The sequence below is a fragment of the Prunus dulcis genome, chromosome 4, assembly GCF_902201215.1.
Source record: "Prunus dulcis chromosome 4, ALMONDv2, whole genome shotgun sequence".
Classification (NCBI taxonomy): domain Eukaryota; kingdom Viridiplantae; phylum Streptophyta; class Magnoliopsida; order Rosales; family Rosaceae; genus Prunus; species Prunus dulcis.
This window is the reverse complement of record NC_047653.1, coordinates 14,966,493-14,989,797: the sequence shown is the minus strand read 5'-3', so window position 1 is coordinate 14,989,797 and position 23,305 is coordinate 14,966,493. Positions and strand designations below refer to the sequence as shown.

The 23,305-nt window shown below is 36.3% G+C and overlaps 1 protein-coding gene across 1 annotated transcript; it reads left to right on the top strand.

Moving 5' to 3' along the window:
* Nucleotides 1–16,496: 16,496 nt before the first annotated feature.
* On the top strand, nucleotides 16,497–23,171 carry LOC117624686 (fimbrin-1-like). The gene is made up of 15 exons (XM_034356087.1): nucleotides 16,497–16,769; nucleotides 17,561–17,715; nucleotides 17,863–18,033; nucleotides 18,527–18,765; nucleotides 18,865–19,036; nucleotides 19,120–19,158; nucleotides 19,283–19,351; nucleotides 19,440–19,556; nucleotides 19,910–20,118; nucleotides 20,523–20,678; nucleotides 20,936–21,135; nucleotides 21,585–21,742; nucleotides 21,844–21,940; nucleotides 22,060–22,151; nucleotides 22,684–23,171. The coding sequence occupies exons 2-15, from the start codon at nucleotides 17,629–17,631 to the stop codon at nucleotides 22,978–22,980; spliced, it is 2,103 nt and encodes a 700-aa protein (XP_034211978.1). The 5' UTR covers nucleotides 16,497–16,769; nucleotides 17,561–17,628; the 3' UTR covers nucleotides 22,981–23,171.
* Nucleotides 23,172–23,305: the final 134 nt, after the last annotated feature.

The window sequence follows — 23,305 nt, the reverse complement described above, 5'->3', positions numbered from 1 at the left end:
GTTTCAATATTTAAATAGCCACGTCAATCTTCAAGTTGAGCCCAAGATTTGTTTATGATGTTTGGAATGGCAATGGGTCCCCTAATGAATTGTGTATGAATGGAATTAATTTAATACATGCTATGTTTTATTGCAACCCTTTTTAGTGAGAAATTATGTAGGGGAATGTGCGCACGATACACAACTTGGTTTTGGAAAATATGGTACCAAGATTTGTAGCTGTGGTTGTCTTTTCTTGCTTTAACATCAATGGTAGATACTGATAGGTCTCACGACATTCTAAATTCAACCCAACTTGTGTACTACTTGAATTGACAGCTTCAACCTCGTGAGATGTGATTGCACTAGTAGCAAAAGAGATTTCATGACAAAGAGGTACCATATCTATGAAAAATAAAAATTGGGTATGGATGCAAGTTTGGGGAAATTTTACGTGTTGTTCGGCTTAGGATGAGATTGTATTCTAATCTCCAACCTAAACATGTTGTTGGGACCAAAATTAACACAATATAGTTTTTACAATTAATGCCCTAATTTTGTGGTTAATTAACTGAGGCATAACCGCCAAGAGCCATTTCAATGTCTAAAAAGGCCCAATTGATGCTTTCGCGGCCCAGGCCCTTTAGATAGAAGCCAGTCGCAAACATTGACCAGCGCATGGTCAATCAGCGCTTCTAATAAAAGTGTTCGATGATACAGTGCCCAACGCTACAGTGCATCACTTCAGATAGATTGGTGTCCGAAGCTACAATAAGTCACTTCGGGCAGAATGGTGTCTAATGTTATAGTTCCATCTCAGACAGAAAGTGTCTGAAGCTACAGTGAAAACCAATTAACGTATTAATAACCAAACTAAATGGGATTTAATTACAGCTTGTGGTAAAATCACCAATGCCCATGTTATTCTTAACTGATTTAATTATTTAACAGTCAGTGTTAACTAATTAAAAAGGCACGGTTTAAGCTTTGGGTAAAAAAAACAATTCAAACCGTTATGCTTCTACAGGTGTCACGCATTAATTTGCTCTAAGTAACAATAAAGAAATCTAATTGGGCAGGGAATATTCAGTCTTTGGTAGATAAAAAATGGTAAAATACCCAAGCTGACCAATCACAGCGCATTCTGCAAATTAGTCACAATATTTGAAATTGGAAAGCACCCACACTGATCAACTTGGAAGACATGTGTGCATTATCTTGTGAATTCTTTATGGTTTGTAGTAGCAGCACCCATCAATCAACCATCCATTTTATTGAAGACCTTGAAGCCTATAAATAGAGGAAGAGAGCTCAATATTAAGGATCCAACAGCAAATCAATCAAACCTACAACCTTCAAATTACACTTACTCAACAATCTCAAAGTAACCCAAACTCAAACACTTGCAAAGCGTCTCACAGTAGACCACAACCAAGACTTGAATCGAATCATTCTCAATCTCTGAATTCCCAGTTGACAACTCCTGATTGGAATTACATTGTTATTGTTTGTAACCTATATGCTCTGCCAACATCGCTTGGGATGATTTGATAGTTGGTCTTTGTAACATCCTATATCGACCAACGGAGAGGGGGTGATGTGCCTTATATATACATGCCCACATCCATCTAGCACGAGGCCTTTTGGGAGCTCACTAGTTTCGGAGTTATGAGAACTCTAAAGTTAAGAAAGTTTAGGCTAGAGCAATCCCATAATGGGTGATCCACTGGGAAGTTGCTCATGAGTTTCCAGAAACAAAACCGTGAAGGCATGGGGGGCCCAAAGCTAACAATATCGTGCTACAACGGAGCCGATCCCGGGATGTGACAATTTGGTATCAGAATCACTCTACCATGTGGTGCGAGTGTGTCGACGAAGACATCGGGCCCCTAAGGGGGGTAGATTGTAACATCCCATATCGACCAACAAAAAGGGGGTGATGTGCCTTATATGTACATGTCTGCTTCCATCTAGCACGAGGCCTTTTGGGAGCTCACTGGTTTCGGAGTCATGAGAACTCTAAAGTTAAGCGAGTTTGGGTTAGAGCAATCCCATGATGGGTGACCCACTGGGAAGTTGCTAGTGAGTTCCTAGAAACAAAAACGTTAAGGCATTGGGAGGCCTAAAGCGGACAATATCGTGATATAGCGGAGCCGATCCCGGGATATAACAGTCCTGATTTTCATCTTATTTTAATCAAATGTGTGGTTCAAACAAGTTCTCACTACAGATTCTCTAACAGATCTTCATCAGACACTTTCTACACTGTCCCAAGTATATTGCAATTATATCCGATAAGATTTGTTTTTGTCTGATAAGGTTTTTCCTGGCTTTATCGGACCTTGTTTACTTTTATTTAAGTTCATTTAGTCTCTTTGGACTTGTATTTACTTTCCAGCAATTGTACTATGTTCATCATACGCTTTTCATTCAATATCTGTTATTGTAATTTTTGTTCGATGATAGTCTAAAATCAACATCCATCTTGCTTTTATTCCACATCAAGTGAAATATTGAAGTCCTCTTCATTGAGGCATATAAAAGAACCTATCTAAATCAAAATTCTCCTCTTTAGAGTACAATGGCTTTGGTTTGAGGTTAAGATCACAGAGCACGATACATTCACAACATTATCACCACTTTATCCCATCTTTATACTAGAAGAGTGTCACTAGTAGTGGCACGCTTATCGCAATCTTGTGAGCCTACTTTAGGGCTTTGATCTCTCTCATTTCACTTCCTTCACCAACAAGTAATCGCTAGTTGCTAAAGTACAGTCTGCTAGCGACCGGGGGCATCATAATGTTCAAAATACGACAAACATATTTTTGGCCTAATGAGACCATTTGTATGGTTAATAAAACTCGCAAGAAAATCTATTTGGTAGAAACTTCTCCTACTCCAATGGATCGTCCTTATGTAAGCAATGTTGACGTTGTGGAAATTGAAGATGAGCATACTTAAACGATGCAACCTGAACTAACTCTAATGGAACAACTAATGGTCAAATGTTAGAGAAAATGGATGATAACACCAAGGCTATCTAGAGTCTACAGAAAGATTGTGTTCGGGCAATAGTTTCCCCAATCGGAGAAACAAGCAACCCAAAGAGGACCAACCTGACCTCACAACCTTTTGGAATGCCTATGGGAACGTTAACTTGGTGTCAAGGCCATACTAGTGGCCTAGGAGCTCTCTATCTGAGTCCTCATCTTTTATCTATTCCAAATACTGGACCAATCCTAGGTCTAAATGTGCTGGAAAACATAGAAATGTTGTTCAGCCAAACAATGGTAAGGACAAACAAAAAGTGTCCAAATGAGTAACACAAAAGGTGGTTTAGACGAAATACCAGCCTCCAAAAGAGGTAGTTGCTTTTCTCCTCTAGAAACCATGAGAAATGGACAAGGGGCAAAGGGAAAGGGAAATGAAAACAGACAATTCAAACCAATAATAATGCCGATCATGCCAACAATGGCAGCCATGGTAACTATGAGAGGGATGGTATAACTGAAGAACAAAGCCCACATACTCCTGTGAATCTACTTGAGGATTCTAAAGAGGAGATGGAAGAAAGAATTCCTCATATAGGACATGCTAATCTCATCATACCGAATAACGATGACCAACATATGGTTATGCAGAATGAAGTGGCTGAACTAAGGCAAACGGTTTTAAATAGGCAGAATGGTGTCCGAAGACCAGCTAGGCCTACATATCAGAAGCCATATGCTGCTCACATTGATGATGTCCAGTTTCCAAGAGGATTCAAAGTACCATCTTTCACTTAGTTTAATGAAGATGACTTATATGCTTCTGCTTTTGAACATGTAGGGTGCTCTTTTGCCCAATGTGTGTCTATTGAATTAGATCCTTGACTTAAACTAAGGTTATTTGGTAGCTCCTTATTTGGTCAAGCATTCACTTGGTATTCCAATTTGGCCCCTAACTGTAATATCCCAAACCAAAAATTCATAATTAAGGAATATTTTATTTTGTGAAAAGACAATTTTGCCCTCGTAATATTTTATTAAGATAAAGGTGACTTTTTGATTGAGAAGGAATTTGACAATTCCGCTTGCTCCACTGCGTAGAGCACGGTGAAACAAGTTCATAGACACGTAGTGGGCCCGAATCGGAGTTGTAACGAGAAAGTTATGGTCAAAAGAGTCTCAGTGGCATAACCGTAAATATTTCGAAGTTGGATCTATAAAAACCAGCTAGCTCTCTCCTCTCGCGCGAAACTGCCCACTGCCTTCCCGAGCTTGCTGGCGCCGCCTCAGGGCACCACCGGCCACGAGACTGGTGGCGATGGAACCGCCGTCGAGTCCCCTACCTTTCCCCACCCTTCCCTGCCGGCGGCACGGCCTGTGCTGGCCGGAAATTGCAGAAAAGCGACGGGAACTCACCGAAACTTTAAGGCCGCCGATCTCCCTCCTTCGGCCACCATTTCCGTCGACCCAGGCACCGAGACTGGCAGTCCCGCAGGAGAGACCTTCAGGAAGTCTAGCGAGCTCGGACCAGGAGTGAGTGGACCTTTTTCCATAAATGATTTTATATAAATGATTTTATATTGGTTTTATTTAATTGAGTTTTTATAATTGAGTTTATATGGATAAATTTCATTATTTGATCTTGAATGAGTTTTATTGGAGGTTTTCCAAACATGAATTGTGCCGTAAAATATCTTTATTTATATACTGCTTAGTTGAACATGCTAAAGTTATATAGACAGCAAACTTTGAGATTTATGATACAGAAATAGCAGCTTAGCTCAGATTTATCAAATTACAGTTAATTATCAGACTTTGCTAAAATAGTTTATTTTAAAACCGCCATGTACCCGTTTTTGGTGATTACCCTCAGATGGACCGATGTCTATGGATATCCAGTCTATTTACAGTTCTGTCAGTGCACTTGACATTGCCTCACGAATTTCGGGGACGCTCGGACCGTGAGTGCCAGGATTTGCAGCTCGGCAGACTTGGTGTCCCAAGACCTGCCAGGATTTGCGGCTCGGCTGACTTTGTGTCCCCGAGACCTGCCAGGATTGCGGATCAGGCTGACTACGGTCCCCTGAATCCTGCCAGAGCGGCTCGAGTTGACTTTGTATCATCGAGACCTGTCAGCGGATCAGGCTGACTATAGTCCCCTGTATCCTGCCAGTTTGCGGCTTGGATAGACTGTGTGTCGCCGAGACCTGCCAGGGGAATTGACGGAATTAGAGGGGTACATCCGAGTGGTAGTTTTGATTGATTGCAGTGATTTGATTCAAGTTTTGAGTACATTGCTTATATGCAGGTTTGATTTCAATGCTTTTATGCGAATTTGGTTTTCAATGCTTTCGTGCAAGTTTTATTGCTCTTGAAAGTGATAACATATATTTCTATAAATATGTAACTGCGCTGATTTTAATATGTTTCAAAGATAGTTTAAATATTCAGTTTTACGCAACTGTAATGGATTTCATTGCTTTTATGCCAGCATTATTGAGTTCGAATATGATTTACATATAATGCCTTGAGTTAGTATGCTTTAAATGCAGAATACGTATTTAGATTTATTTCACTATTCTTACAATAGGGGGTTAGTATATTCTTAGATATTTTATGAACCTTTATTTTTGATCCACTCACACTTTCAACTGTTTTGCGCCCCCAGGCTGTAGCGTGCATAGGACATCCACCACCGGACCATCGTGACTTCCGCGCCTTCTGGCTCAAAAGTGTTGGTATGTAAAATAATTAAGTAAACCATACACTATCAAAATTGCTCTGATACATTGCCCTAGAGTGAGAATGGAACTTTTGGCATGTTTATTGAAGTGCTGGCAGTTGGTTGTGTAGATATTTTGCTCATTCTGACAGGTGAAAATTTTGGGATTGAGCAAAATTACAGGGGAGACTCTGCCGAAATTTCGGTAGAGGTCAAAGTCAAAATTTTAAGAAAAAGGGCAAATAGGTCTTTTGTGCCCGACATTTGCCAAGTGTCGGACACGCACATGGTTCAACTCAAATTCCAAAGCGGAATTTGATTCGGGTCCTGTCACTAACTCTATCAGAATTTGGGATCATATGAAATCCAGTTTTTATGACCAATATTACAGATCTGGCATTTGTTAGAAGTTAAGATTAGAGGAGTGCAATACATTCACAACATTGTCACCACTTTATCCCCTCTTTCTACTAGAAGAGTATAACTAGTAATGGCACGCCTATCGCAATCCACCATAGAGCAATTTTTTAGCCTACTTTAGGGTTTGTATATCTCTCATTTCACTTTCTTCACCAACAAGTAACCGTTAGTTGCCAAAGTACAACCTACTAGCGCTCAGGGGCATCACAGTGTTCAAAACAAGACTAACGCATACCCTATTTAAAATGTATATTATTTATTTTTTATATGAATATATTGTTATGTCCCTCCTAGCTTTGTTCCACGACTGTTACCAAAGTTTATATTCATCACAGTATATTACATATTGAATTTAATAATACATACAAAATGTAAAAATAAAAAGAAACGTTTTTACTTTATGTTGCCCTAGTATAGTAGTTTCTAACTCTTTTTTTTCTCATTCATAAATTATTATTATTATTATTATTTGTATTTTATAATGGGGGAAATCCATTCCCCAACAAAGGTGGGAATACAACTAGATAAGAGATATTTAGTCATACTCATCCCTATTTATTCACCTCATTGCCATCTATATGACATAAGACTTCAATATATAGTCTCTCAATTTATTTTTTAATTCTTTTCAACTCGACCACACCTCGCACATTTAGTAATTTACAAAATCATTGGAAATAAGATTGGGGATCGGAGACTGGGTGAAGGGGATTGAGAACGAGAGATTGAGATGGGCAGGAAATGGTGATGGGTATCGTGGTTAGGGTGGGGGTGGTTGGGAGATCAGAGGCATTTGTTTAACTAGTGAGCTTGTACGAGTAGTTGGAGTGAGTGAGAGTAGACAATCTTTTTGTGTTTAATGGAGGGAGAGATGAGTGCCTTGTTTTGGTGGGTGTGAAGAGTGCATTGATAGTGTTGGATGTAGATAGAATAGTGCGAGTAGCTTTTTGGGCTTTTTTGGTCAAGGGTCATCCATGCTTAATTTAGTAAAAATTGGGACAATATGGTGAGTAATATTCGGCTTTTTGAATTGGAGGAATTGACACATATTTGTGTTTGGTGATTCTTCATGAGATTAATGAAAAACTGTTGTAAAGAAAGAAGAGTGGATGAAGCCCACATGCTCTAACATTCAACACCAAATCAAACCACACACCCATCAAACCAAATCACACACCCACCAAACCAAATCACACACCCACCAAACCAAGCCATTTGCTTTGCCTATAAATAGGCATTCTATTTGCTTGTAATGTAAGATGAAATGAGAGAAGATGAAGGGAAGGAAGAAAGAGGGTGAGTGTGTGAAGAGAAAGAGAGCAAAGAGAAATTCTCCTAGAGAGAAAATTAGGTGAGCATACATATTGTAAACACTAGAGTTGTAACCATATTATGTTATGAATGAAAGGTTACTGTTGCTGCTCTCCGAGGACGTAGGCATAGCCGAACCTCGTTAAATGCTGTGTCTCATCTACTTTACGTGCAGCTCAATATTTTAGCACATATTCCGTTCATTTTATAACACGTTATCAGCACGAGAAGCTCTCAGGTATAATTTTTGTGTTGCACTATTATCTATACTACTAACCATTATGTTGATGTAAGGAAGAAAAGTAGTGGAGAAGTTGTGGTCTGCTAGAGAGATATACGAGCAAACCAACTGTAAGGATAAGCTCTATGCCTCTTACTTTTTCTATTATTTTATTATTTCTCTATATTTTTAGTGGTGGTTTTTATCCCCACATTTATTTTATTTATTGTATGGTGTAGGTTTATTACCCATACAACAATATCTATTTAAAAGGGTGGTGCGGGTTTATCGTCCACGCCTTTACTTTTATTTAAATGTATGGAGCAGAATTAGTGCCCATACAAGCACGTTTACTTTATCGTAAATTTAATTTTACTTAAAGTATGACGTAGAATTAACCCTCATACTTTATGAATTTACTTTACCGCACATTTAATTTTATTTAAAGTATGACGTGGAATTAACCCTCATACTTTATGAATTTACTTTACCGCACATTTAATTTTACTTAAAAGTATGATGTGGAATTAACCCTCATACTTTATGAATTTACTTTTCCGCACATTTAATTTTATTTAAAGTATGGTGCGGTTTTATCGTCCATACCAGTAATTTATTTACTAGCAATTTATTTTATGGATTAATTGTGCTGTATGATGAGTTTTTACAGTATGCAGATCAGGCCCAGAAGTTCCTTGATCCTCATCATACAATTACATCAGGACTTGAAGATCCTTGATGATGATATTGATATGAGAACTGGCAGTCTCTCCGGTACTATACATGTAAACAAGAGATCGGACTTGAAGATCCTTGATCCTTGACATGTAAATAAGGACCTAGAGTTCCTTGATGATGTAACAGTATCGTATTGGTTAAAAGTGCCGTACACATGAATATTAACTGTACTGGCAAATGTACTGCACATATGAATAGATATGTATTCATGACTTGATGAATAGTACTATTCACATGAATAGTGACGAATGCATAAATATTAACCATTTTGGGTAAACCGTCACTATATACAAAAGGGAACCTGCAGTTCCTTAAACTCATGGATGAGCAATTAAATGAGATGCCAGAAGTTCTTCAAAATATGGACAGTTATGTAAGGGCTTGAAGTCCCGAAATATGGACAGAAAATTGTAAAAATGTCCATACCATGAGGATATGTGATTTTGGCCCAAAGTTCAAAATCTAACAGTATTGAGAACCTAAAGTTCCAACAATTAAATGGACAACTCTTGAGGTATTATTGCAAATTGTGGTACACCACATATTTCTTTGGCATAAGAGAATGATGAATTTAATAAAGTTCGATTATGTTATAATCGACACCTCAAGGAAGAAATATATTTTGTGAATTTCGGTTGTTAAAAATACACCGTGGAATGGATAATATCAGTATAAAACTCAAATAATGAATTGAGGCTCCCCACATATTTTGTTATATCTAGGCCGGAAGCCCATGGATCAAATATATGAGAGATCCTGAACTTGAAGTTGTGGGTGTATAGTAGTTAATGCTCTTCACTACTATATTGAGATATTATCGTGGCTTTACTCAATTCATATTTCATGTCCATTTGAAAATGGCGAATAAATTATGAGTTTGGGTTTAACCCAGACCAAAAATTATGGGCTCACATGCATGGAAATATGAGAGATTTGATGTGGTTATTTGAACCTATAAGGCACAAGGTTCCAAACCGTCATTTTGAAAAGACGTAAAAACCACAGGTGCAAGTTTAAGAATGTGCGCAATTATTATAACAGGAAATGAGCATACAACAGATAGATTTTTTCCACCTGCAATGAAGGTGCAGGCCCTGTAAAATCTATAAAATTACATTATGTTCTGGAAGCCTCTGAAGGAAGAGGACGGTGCCTCTTAAGCTTAGCCATGAGCCTCTCATGGTCTCCCAAAATTCTTTCATTTGAGACCTGCAGCATGTCTAGCTTTCTCAGTGTATCAGCAGAGTACGAACTCACCAATTTCAACAAGGAATTATTCTCTCCTTTGAGTTTCTCAACCTCTTTTTGAGACTCATGAAGCATTCTTTGAAGAGAATAATTTTCAGTTGTCAGCTTCTGAACCTCGTTTGCTCTAACACGCAAACGATCAGCCATGTTAGAAACAGAAGCAGCACTCTGAATGCTAAAAGCCATTGAGTCCTCAATAGCCTCTTCCTCAGACCTCCCTGTCAACAACATTTCATCCATTGGAGTAATGAAATTCCTAGCTACTATGACAGCAGTAGCATCATTCATCATCACAGAATCATTAACCGTGAGATGACGATTTTGGGATACAAAGGATGGACGCCAAACTTTGGCGTCACTGGTTGTTGTGGGAGCATCATTTAAATTGAAATTATTTGGGCAGGAAGAAGAGGAAGCCATTTTAAGAAGGTTTCAAAGAAAGTTTTACAGAACCTAAAGTTTCAGAAAATGAAGGAAGTTGAGTTGAAACGCAGTTGCTCCAATCAAGTTTTGCAAAGGCAATATCTATAGACGAAAATGTGGCAACTTTTCATGATTCCAATATCTTCTCGAATCCCCACATTATCTTTTTCTTTCGCAAGAGTCCAAAACTTCACGTGGCCTCTGATAATGCCTGTCGGCACTTTCGGCATTTTCAAGTATTATTTTCAAAGCCGATCTTGCTTTACGGATTTCACGGAGCTACTTTTTCAAAAGTATCCCGAGAATCTCGCAATTTTCCCATGGTTAATTTGAAATTCACCGGTTCTATCTATTCATTGTATTTATGTATAAATGTGTTACTAACGAAATTTTCTTTGCAGAAGACATCCAGTTTTCCAATACAAAATGATGCTATATCTACTTGTTTTTCTTATCATTAAGCACTTAATATGCCTGAGAAGCAAGACTATCTCTTATCATCCATTCAGGAAGCAAGACTATCCCTGATCATGTTTCTGCAAGATCAGGGAATTGTGAAGGCGGCTTTATGCTCTAATCTCCTGAGGTCCTTCTAGACTAGGAGAATTGAGAGCTTGTTTTCTGCTCCCACCAGCTTCCTTCCCTGATTGCTTACCTTACCTTGCAATCAATATCACAATTTTTGTATCTTTTTTTTCTTTTTATAACTCTCTGTTCATAAGGGATTTTATTTCTTTAGAATGAACATCCGAAGAAAGAATCCATGAAGTGATCCTAACTCTGAGGGTTATTTGTTTTTGACAGAGAAAAGAATTGTGATTTTTGCTTTTGCAGGATATAACTAGATCATCAAGCACTACATTATATTTACTGGGCCGATACAAGCTTGAATGATACTTGAGAAAAGTTTCTCCCACCTAAGGATGTAAGCAATACTTGTGTTATTTTATGCTTATATACTTATTTGATATTTTATCTTGAAAGGTAACCAAATGGGGAGATAAGTCCGTTCCAAAAGAATGGCTTGTATGTATCCATGAATTATTAAGGCAAATTTTTCAGATTGCAAGTTGGATACATTGATAATACACTGCACAGATTAAAGTCCCATAAGAACAAAATATGGGTATAGCAGTGATCAATATGATGCACGCCTGTTGCGTAGCAAATGATGTGGATTGAAGTCCCGAAAGGACAATCCCTTGACATGTCAATATTGATATTGTGCACGCCTAATGCGTTGCAAATTGTATGGGGTAAAGTCCCAGAAATCAATTGACATGTATATATTAATCTGTGGCATGCCTGCAGCATGCCAGATATATGGTTCTAAATGTTCCAACTCCCTAAATGGAGATTATCCACGCCCTACTATAACATAACGCTCCATTGGAGGTTATAATCCACATTCTCACATAATAAAAGCCCCATGTAGTGGCTTTGGTACCCAAAAGCAAAGAAATGCTTATAATTGATGCATGCGCATGCACATGAGAATGGTGGGATCATGAATTGATGAATGACAAATTTTGATTTTGAAGTAGCTACTCAAATCATCAATGGGCTGTGTTGATTGGAACCACGTTCAATTATTAAATGTCGACAATATCATTGGCCAAAATGGACTGAGGCAATTCCATTATAGATGAGAATGAACGTGAAAGAACAAACCCACAATACGAACCCCAAAAGATGTTAATATTAAAAGTTATACTTGGGTGTTCGGAATAAAAGGGAATATACCTACTTTGTATGACACAATGTTTCTGGCAGAAACAAGGAATGTTGGGTTTTCTCCATATTTTCAAAATTCAATTGTGCCCCCCCTTATTGCACATGGAGACCAACATGTTATCTCTAAAAGTTATTAAAGGCATGGAGCATATTGCCAAAAGCGATTTCCTAAAGATGTATAAATAGCTCGGTTAAAGCTATATAATGTGTCATAAAGTTTAATCCCTTTAAACAAAATCCTTGAAAGGATTGAAATTGCATGAAGCAAGTCCCTGAATGACATGTACCTGAAGTACAAAATCCGTCCTCAATACTAATATGCATAAATTGCCTCAGTGAGTACATTAATATGTTTGCAAACACATTAAAGCTTCTCAAGAGTTCCAGAAATATTTGTCTCGACTGAAAGATCGAGCATTATGCCAACGAGATTATTGCTTATACTAAGAAAGTATTGAAGCATTTTTATGCGGATTATTCGTTGGACACTTGAAGGATTTTCCGGACGTATATTGGACCGGACATCGTATTTTCCAGATAGAGCTCAACTCCATCATTTTGGGATGATGTGAGGTATATTTGATGCTATTTCCACATAACACTATGTATGGGCATATTCTTTCAAGTGAACTTACAAATAGCCCAAGTTTTGCTGGAAACGCGGACTCTGAAAAATTTTATGATTCACATAGAGATAGCTCACTGGAAATATATTTACTTACTCAACTACGAGAATTATTAATGGCTACATCCTCCACTCACTCCAAAAGATTCTCACTCCAAAAGAGAGTCATAAAGACATCAGGGGGAGATATTAATCAGGGGGAGCATCCAGAAGTATGCTATACAGATTGTTGTACTCTTCTTTCTTCCTTCCATCAGTTTTCTACCTCACTAGGTTTTCTCCAAGCAAGTTTTTAATGAGGCAACCAATCTAGGGACATGTGGTCTTCAAGGAGGAGTGTTATAAAGAAATGAAGCCCACATAGGTAAAACTAGATGGCAATTAGTCAAAAGATGGAGATAAAGCTAGAAGGTATTAGTCAAAAGATAGGATAATTATGTTGGGGAGAAATCATTATGTCTCCCTTAAAAGTCATTTGCTTTGCCTATAAATAGGCCTTATATTTTCTTGTAAACATACATGAAAGAGAGAAGAGAATAGAGTGAAGAGGAAGAGAAGGAAGAAAGAAGGTGAGTGAGTGGATAGGAAAGAGAGCAGAGAGAAATTCTCCAAGAGCCACACATACTGTAAACACTAAAGTTGTAGCCCTATTATTTTATATAGTGGAAAAGCTACTGCTACTGCTCTCCGAGGACGTAGGCATAGCCGAACCTCGTTAAATGCTGTGTCTCATCTACTTTACGTGCAGTTCAATATTCGCTCATATCCCCGTTCATTTTATAACAAAAACATGATAGTATTTTAATGTTTGGTGTTTGCTTTGGTTTGAAAGTTTTTCTGGTTTGCAAAATGCTTGAATTTTGCTATTTTTCTTAAGCCCATTTGTCTATAATGAGAGCCTAATATTTTGAAGCAAAGAATTAGGTATTTGTTTGGAATTCCCAATTTAAATCCCTAAATTTGTGGGGTTGAGCTCTAATTTTATTTAAATTAGGACATATTAGTTTGATTTGATTTAATTTAGCTCTTAAAATAAATCAAACTTCTTGATCTAGGGATTTAACCCTTAATTCATAGGATTTAGCCAATCACGTATAATTTCCTCATAGGCTAACATGTGTCATCTTCAATGGCTCGTTTTGTTTTGGGGAGTCATGAGTCATCATTGATTAGTTAAATGGTCAAACTTTGAAATTATTGACCACTAAAATTTTGATGTCTATTATCGAATTGACATGAAGGATATGACCCTAGTCTCAAGAGGCACTACATAAATTAAAACTTATTTTTTATTTGTTTTTATCCACATGGCATATATTTGACATTCATACCATTTGCCGCATCATCATTTAATAGCCAAATTGACGGATTGTGAAGTAGAAGTTCAACATTGTACCAATTTCACAATATCAAGTTTGGCATTGCAACATTATAAAGTTGAGATATTAAATTGCCAAATTTGACGAACTTGGAGTTAGAATACAATCAATGCAAAAATATATATTCTTCTTATATATCTTCTTAGATATAAAGTAAAAGGTAGAGAATGGTGAAACATTCAAAATATCAGAAAATACTCTTAGTTAATGCAAACATTAATAATTGAAATTATTAATTAAATAATGATAATATAGTAAATCCACACTTTTCATATTACAAAAATTAAAATTAAAATTAAAATTAGATAATTGATCCTATTTTTATAGAACACAACTACCCATTTTTTTTAAATTCTAAAATAAATTTAAATTTTTTTAAAAAAAACCTCTTGCAAGCGTGAAAGCGCTTGCGGAGAGGCTAATATATATATATATATATATAAAGCAAAAGGCAGAGAATGGTAAAACATTCAGAATATCAGAAAATACCCTTGGTTAATACAAACATTAAGAATTGAAATTATTAATTAAATGAGGATAATATGGTAAATTAACATTTTTTAAATATATTTAAAGAAATTAAAATTAAAAGAAAATTCAGAATTCTATTTTTATGGAGCACAACTACCCATTATCTTTTTAATTCTAGAACAAATTTAATTTTTTTTTAAAAAGTCTCTCATAATCGCGAAAACGCGTGTGAAGAAACTAGTATACATTCATGTTATTGTCATTTCAATTAGGAAAATAAATGCACAACGTAGTGGGATGTCGTGGCTGCACATGGTAGAATATGGGAATGATGCAGTGGTCGGTTGGGTGGTAGCTGATTACTTAATTGAGGGGATGAACGTGTAATCAATCTTGCTCCAATTCCAAAGTTGTTTTGTTTTGTTTTGTTTTTCTCCAATATTTAATGTAGTTTTGTTTTTGGTGAAGATATTTAATGTAGTATTCAGACAAAATAAAAACAAAACGAATAATTTATAATATTCTTTTTAGAAGGTTCTAAATTTAAGCCACACTCATAGCAATTTTACTTTCAAATCTGGTAAGAAAAATAAAAATAAATCATTATTTGATTACTGACCTGGCTGATATTTTATAATCTTCCAATTGATATTAATTTCAGAGTTAATTTTGATTCGGGTAATATTTTGCTCATCACTTTAATTCAATATATACATTCATTATTCTTTTCAACACTTGATACGTATAACAATGATTATGCCCATTGACGCGTGTTAAGTGTTGAAAAGGATAATAATAGTACATTTTAGGTTAAAGTGATGAGCAAAATGATGTATGACGGATCTTCTGTTCAATAATTTTTCCTTAAAAAAAAAACTAGACTCATTGATTTTCTTTTCTTTGAAATCAAGAGATTGACCGGCCAATATGAACTCTCTCCTCTAACCAAATCAAAACACCATCTCACAAAAGATATTACAAAATTACCCAACTCAGCCTCATTGAATTGATTGGAGGGTTTTCCAAATCGAACAGTCTACAATGGAGTTCCTATAGCAAGAAAGAAAACTTTGGATCACTTTTTTTCTGGTCCAAATTTTATATATTAATATATATATATATATATATATATAATTTTTTTTTTTCTCATTGGATTACAACTTACTCAAGGAGGGCCAGACCAAATCTTTGGTAGAAAGTTGACATGCAAAAATGGTGGGCCCTCATTTAATTAATCAAATAATATATTCGATTATACTAAAATACCATGTAGACCTACTTTTGATGTAACTTTGGACCACCCTCTACCGATACCGATTTATTCTTTGTCCCCAACCTCAAGAAATGCCGAGTCAAGGATAAAAATTAAGCAAAGATCATGACAGGTTAAGTAATAGTAACCAAAGCCAGCTGCCTTTTCTACCTTCTTAATTAACTCTTCCTGCTGCCCCATTTTATCATCCTAAATTTTTTTTTTATTTATATCCGAACATTAATTACCTTTTTCAAACTCATTTTACTTTGTTTGTTTGCATATTTTATTTTCAATTCATTCACAAATTAAGTATAAAAAATAAAATAAAATAATACTTTTTAATTACTTTCTTAGCATTATCAAACATACAAATTAAATCTTTCATTTCCATCATCTCAAACAACACATAGAAATAAGTATCGAACTCATTACTCTTACTAAGTGGAGATAATATATGAAAGGCTGGTTAGTGTATTGCACTTATGTCTCAAACTATATAATTTAGCCTTCAATTATTTAAAAGACTTAATTCTCAACAACACATGAGATATCATGTTGAATACAACAAAATATCAATACCAAAATAATATTTTTAAGAATCCTTATCAACCCAAGAACATGCCTAGGATCTCGTTCCTAAAGTGATTGTAAAATTTGTCTTCTAACAACACAACTTGATCTTCAAAAATGACATGTTTTTGTATCACAAGGACACATGTATCAACTATGTCATCAAAAATTATTAAGAGGAAACAAAACATCAAAATATTGAAACCACAAAAAAGGAAAAAAAAATCAAAAGATAAACATAGAAAACAGAGAGAGAGAGAGAGAGAGAGAGAGAGAGCCCAATTGTCCAAGACGAAACAAAATTGGTTTTAGAAGAGACCAAACCGGTGCACACGTAGACAATGCGTTGTACAACAGAAAGAGCGAGTCCACCAAACCACAACATATATGCGCGCGTACACAAACCGCTGTGATTTGGGTCTTTCAGAGACAGTAAGCTCACGGCTGTCTTCGTGTGGTCTTAGCGGGTACTCTACCAGACACCGTTTCTTTCTCACTTTGCTCTCCCACGAAGAAAAATCGATCCCGTTTCTCTCTCTAAAACCCATCTCTCTCTCTCTCTCTCTCTCTCTCTCTCTCTCTCTCTGCATTATGTGTTACGGTTCTTGGACACTGGAACTTTGAAGAGGGAACTGATTCATTTTGGCATTAATTTCAGTGCATGTTCTTGATTTTCTAGAGGTATGCACTTCTTGGTTGCCTTAGATTTCACGCTTTCTTTATTGGGTTTTGATTCATTTGTGAACTTTATTCATGATAAAGTTGTTTGAAGTATGAAAGCACACGCAAGATGTATTGTTCTTTGATATTTACTGCTGTAAACTTCTGGGTTTTGTTCACTTCTGCGTTTTCTTAGTTGGGTTTGATTCATAAATCCTTACTTGTCTGTATTTTCTTCTTCTTCACGATTACCATAACTGAGTATAAACACACACACCATACTCCTTGATATTTCACATGTTGTGTTTTATACTGTTGCATTTATATTTGGTGCTTCATATGCATATCATCTATCTCTGATTTGTTTCCAGTTTTCTATTGAATTATATCTCAAAGTGCCAATCTTTGAAGGATGAAACTCATCCATTACAACTTGAATCTTGCTTTCTTTCGCTCTTTTTTGTGAATTTCCATAAGTTTGCATATCCAGGAACCATTGAAGTTTCTTTTGCTATAATTTGGTCCAATTATATCCCATATTGTTGTTAAGATATCAGTGATGATCTTGTTATTCCCCTTGATTTTCAAATAAATTTATGCTTTAATTTAGCATCTTCTTCCTTCATGATATATAGGGGACAGAGTAGGAGGGGTTGGTGAATTATAGGAGCACTAACAACCACTAGGCTGCTTGGTTGGTTTATGTTTGTTGCTCTATGTCTATGTATATGTTTTGATGTGTTTCTGATTTTGGAATTGGTTGTTGACTCCTGAATGGTTGCTTAATAAATTCATGGTGGGTTTTTGTCCAGCTGTGGAATCTAAGGGGACTTGAACAATTGGGTAATTCGTTTTCATCTCCACTCGGCAATTGGTGGAGATGTCAAGTTACGGGGGTGTTATCATTTCCGATCAATGGCTCCAAAGCCAGTTCACGCAGGTTGAGCTACGCAGTCTGATCTCCAAAGTATGTATATTTGTTCCTTAGCCAGTTTTTCTTTGAAGTTTGGAAGGTTTATCTTAACTTTTTATCATATAATATTTAACAATGTTATGTGATAGGTTTGCTCTAATCTGTGGTTTTGAGTTAATTGTTAACTCTTGTGGTTTTCAGTTTAATTCAGTGAAGAATCACAATGGTAAAGTTATGGCTGGAGATCTACCACCTTTAATGGTGAAATTAAAGGCTTTTAGAGATATGTATTCCGAGGAGGACATTAGGGGTACCTTAAGTGGGCTGGGTTCTAATTTCAGTGATGAGATTGATTTTGAATCCTTCCTTAAGGTAAGCCATATTGTGTGTTAGTTTTCTTCTTCTTCTTCTTCTCTTTCTCCCTCTCTCTCTCTCTCTCTCTCTCTCTCTCTCTCTCTCTCTCTCTGTGGCACACGCACACTCTCACTCTCACTCTCAAGTTAATTGATGAATTAATCATAGTGTCTTACAAAGTACCACGACGAAGGGCACTGGCATAATGGAATGGCTTACCCCAAGCAAGCTGGTCATTGTGGGTCCAAATTGCAGAAACAGCCTTTCTGGGTGCAGGGGAAGGGCTGCCTAAAGGGGTCTTCTTTTTATTTATTTTTTATTTATAAAGAGACAATTTAATTGCTACAAAGGGTGTCCCAGCCCACCCTTCTTAATTGAAAGAAGTCTCACATCAGAAGCACTATTTTTAAGAATTTTATTTTCATTGTTCTGGAGTTAGGAGTATGGGATGTTGCATTTAAGTGGGCATTTATAGGAGGTAACATTTTAGTTTGATGAATAAAATGCACAGGCATACTTGAATTTGCAAGGTCAAACTACAGCTAAATTGGGTGGTTCGAAAAACTCTTCATCGTTCCTGAAGGCCACCACAACCACCCTCCTTCACACAATCAGTGAATCAGAGAGAGCATCTTATGTGGCTCACATAAACAGTTATCTTGGGGATGATCCGTTCCTAAAGCAGTATCTCCCATTAGACCCAGCTACAAATGATCTATTCAACCTTGCAAAAGATGGAGTTCTCCTATGGTATTTAAGCAGGGTTTGGTTGATTATTTTCTATCCAGTTTTGTCAGTTAAAGCTGTTATTTTATTGTTTTGTTGATTCATCTAATGGATCAAATGCAGTAAGCTTATAAATGTTGCTGTGCCTGGGACAATAGATGAACGAGCAATTAACACCAAACGGGTCCTCAACCCATGGGAGAGGAATGAAAACCATACTCTTTGCCTTAACTCTGCCAAGGCCATTGGCTGCACAGTGGTTAACATAGGCACACAGGACCTTATTGAAGGAAGAGTACGTTTTTTCAATTGAGAAATAAGTCAGTTTAGTATACATTTTGGTACTGGGAAATTCATGTTTTGGTTATTTATTTGCAGCCTCATCTGGTATTGGGGTTGATTTCCCAAATTATAAAGGTAGGCAGCTAAAGTTTAATTATTCACTCTATCATAACCTCAGATAAAGTTTACTTGCAATAGCATATGATGTATTTCTCTCTTTCCCCTTTTTCCTTGCATGAAATTAATGTGCCAAGTTCAGATCCAACTGTTGGCAGATCTCAACCTTAAGAAGACGCCTCAACTTGTGGAATTGGTGGAGGATAGCAATGTATTGTAATTTAGAAATTTTTTCTGTGTTCTCATATTCCAAAAACTTTTAGTAAAAAATTGCTTGTTAAAGACTTCTTTTCTCACAGGATGTTGAAGAGCTTTTGAGTTTACCCCCCGAGAAGGTCTTATTGAAATGGATGAATTTCCATCTCCAAAAAGCAGGCTATAAGAAACCTGTTTCAAACTTTTCCTCTGATGTGAAGGTATTTTGCCATTCCTATAGTATTGTATATCTAGGAGCATGTAGCACAATAGCAGTGTCATTATGACTTGCCAGGGAGTAGCGGTATCTATAAATGAATCATACTGAGATATCTATAAATGAATAGTAATTAGGTTTTATAGTGTAAAAGACTATAGTTGGTTTAACGAGACTGTTTCGGGTTTAAATATTCGCAAGCGATATCCTTAAATATTATACTTTCCTCGCTTATCTTCTTCATTTAATCAGAAGTTGCAGTTCTCTTAAGCCACTGGATTATTATTGGTTTCTCATGAATTAAATTGACCTATAACCCACTGATTATTTATGTCATAATTTGTAATGGACGCACAGGATGGAGAAGCTTATGCTTACTTACTTAATGTTCTTGCTCCGGAACACTGCAATCCTGCCACTTTGGATGCCAAACCCAATGAAAGGGCAAAATTGGTTCTTGACCATGCTGAGAGAATGAACTGCAAAAGATACTTATCCCCAAAAGACATTCTTGAGGGTTCTTCAAACTTAAATCTGGCATTTGTGGCACAAATATTCCATGAAAGGTGGGACGTGAACTATGACTACTTTTTTTTTAGTAAGAAGATAACTTTGTGTTTTATTTGTTTTTTGTTTGACAAAAAATTCGAGAATGAGCTTACCATCTGATCCTGCAGATGATATGTTGTCAAAAGAATGTGATGAAATCATTTCCTTATAGTAGCCTAATGTTTTTTGTCTTTATTTTCTTTAGAAAAGTATTATATATACTACATGCTAGACAGTCTATTACGCAGTTAGATTGTCATTTGTCAGTAAATACGGTTGGTCAGGCCAAACTCTCTCACAAGCGAGCATGATTCTCTGTCTCTCTCTGTCTCTATGTGTGGATGTGGTTGATGTCTTGATTTGTAACCAAATTATATAAGTTTGTTTAACTATTTGGTAATTAAGAGTATACCATGTACAGGAATGGCCTCACTACAGATAGCAAGAAGATTTCTTTTGCCGAGATGATGACAGATGATGTGCAAACATCAAGAGAAGAGAGATGCTTCCGTCTGTGGATCAACAGTCTAGGCATTGCTACTTATGTTAATAATGTATTTGAGGATGTGAGAAATGGGTGAGTGTTCCTAATTTAAGCAAGAGTTTTTAATGTACCAAAAAATCATCCATATTTTAAAAAGTTGTCGTTTATGAACTTATAAGTCAAACCCCGTGTAACAAGTCATTTGCCAAATTGCATCAAGTTTATTTGACAGAAATAAATTTATCACTTTTTCCTAACATACGTAGTACTTTTAATTCTATGATTTTGGCATTCACAAGCTTCTTATTTATGGGTTTGATTTTCTTGATTTTCATAATTCTCGTATGCAGATGGATACTCTTAGAAGTGCTTGATAAGGTTTCTCCAGGATCAGTTAACTGGAAGCAAGCATCAAAACCTCCAATTAAGATGCCGTTTAGAAAAGTAGAGAATTGCAATCAAGTTGTAAAGATTGGGAAGCAATTGAAATTTTCGCTGGTGAATGTAGCTGGAAATGATATTGTGCAGGGAAATAAGAAGCTCATACTTGGTAATTAATTTTCACAGTGTTTATGAATATTTGCGTGCACACCTTCCTAGTCCCTTAGGTTTTGAGCTTAATTGATCTACTGCAGCAACTTATTATGTACTAAATCTAATTGTTTGCATGTTCACTCTTTTTTTCATTACTGGCTTTAATTATCTTCTATTGATTTGACTGACTAAATCAGTTTAATTTTGAGTTCTGAAAGGTATATGCATGATGTAGTTATTGATTGAGTACATAAATTTGCTTTCAGAGGGTAACTTATTTTTTAGTCTGACGTAACCTTAAACTTCTTTTCTCTCTTCTCAAGAATAAGATGCTGTCTAGTTTTTTGCTACTCCCAGTTAAATTAAAAATGTTTTTCTCTCTGTTCCTAAGATGGATTACTTTTCATCTGTGATTCCTGAGAATTTGTTGTTAAATGCTAAAGTTTGTTTGATTTTTTTTTTCAGCTTTCCTATGGCAGTTGATGAGGTTTAATATTCTTCAACTTTTGAGGAATCTAAGATCTCGCTCTCAAGGAAAGGAGATGACAGATGCTGATATTTTAAATTGGGCTAACAACAAAGTCAAAAGCACTGGCAGGACTTCTCGAATGGAGAGTTTTAAGGTTCAAACAGACTAAACCTGTTTTCATCTCACATTATAGATGCAATCATAATCCTAAACATGATTATATGTGGTATTCTGAAACCTGGGATTTCTCTCCAGGATAAGAGCCTATCAAATGGGATTTTCTTCCTTGAGCTTCTCAGTGCTGTAGAGCCTAGGGTTGTCAACTGGAACCTTGTTACTAAGGGTGAAAGTGGTAAGATTCTTTTTGCAATGTTTTCATTTACAATTGAGCAGGAAAAGGACTTTGACCGAATTAATTTTGAGTAGAGTACTGATGAGAGAAGTGGGTTTCTTTTCTTGTTGCAATGATAGCTGAAGAAAAGAAGTTGAATGCTACGTACATAGTCAGTGTTGCACGAAAGCTTGGTTGCTCCATTTTCTTGTTGCCTGAGGACATCATGGAGGTAAAGAGTAATTCCAACTGCAATTTTTTATTTATTTTTGGTTTAAGGTCATCGATCTCATTTCATGCATAGAGACTAACTAGTGACATTTTAAATTCATGTTCATTCATCTCATTTAATGCTTAGAGACTTAAGTAGTGACATTTTGATATCATGACTTTGGTGGCCTACATGATTTATGAGAATGATATTGTCACACTGTTGGGCGGGAAATATATAATGAAATTACTTGCATTTTGGCTTTCTTGAAGATTGTGATCATCTTTTTATCCGGGGATTGCCTACATTCGAATTTATTTATTTACTAAAATACAGAAACACACGTCCACACTTGAAATTTACAAACACACTGAAAATTGTGCACAATTTTGGAGCAGTAAGCAGTAATTTTTTTTTTTTTTTTTTTTTTTTGTTGCCAAAGGAGCAGTAAGCAGTATGGGGTTCATATAACTTCATGACCTTCACAATTTCAATAAGTCTTTTTATTTTTGTTGAAACAATTTCAATAAGTCGATTTGTTATGTTATGGCAGGTGAACCAGAAGATGCTTCTGACCCTAACAGCCAGCATTATGTTTTGGAGCTTGCAACAAGCAGTTGATGACACAGAAATATCACTGTCCCCTGTTGATGCGTCACCGGCAACATCTATCAATGGAGAGGATGAAAGCTCCTCTTCCCTTGGTGGTGAAATTTCAAACTTAAGTATTGATGACACTGCCTCTGACACTACAGTCACTTCCCAGTTTGAGAATGAGGGCAGCACTGCCAGCACTCCTTTGGGAGACGGGATCAGGGCGGAAGAGAAAGGGTGCATAGCTGTTCAGTAGGTTCAAGCAAAAGCATATATATACTCGAAGCTCCATAAAAATATGGTTGGTCGTAAACAGATTTAGAATCACAGGTTGAGAAGAAAAGAGACAACTTTGTAAGTATTTCGACTTTGTAGATATTGAGAGACGTTCCTTTTTGACAGTAATTATATCAGTCAAAGATGAAATAATTGACAAATGTTTGGTAATGGGTGTGGTAGTAGTGGTGCGAAAGAAAAGAAAAGAACTCTCTCTTTTTTCCAAGAGCTGAAAAGAAAAGGAAATTGTATTAATTAAGAAAGGGAACCAAAGGAAGTAACTTTACACCAAAAGGGCCCTTTTC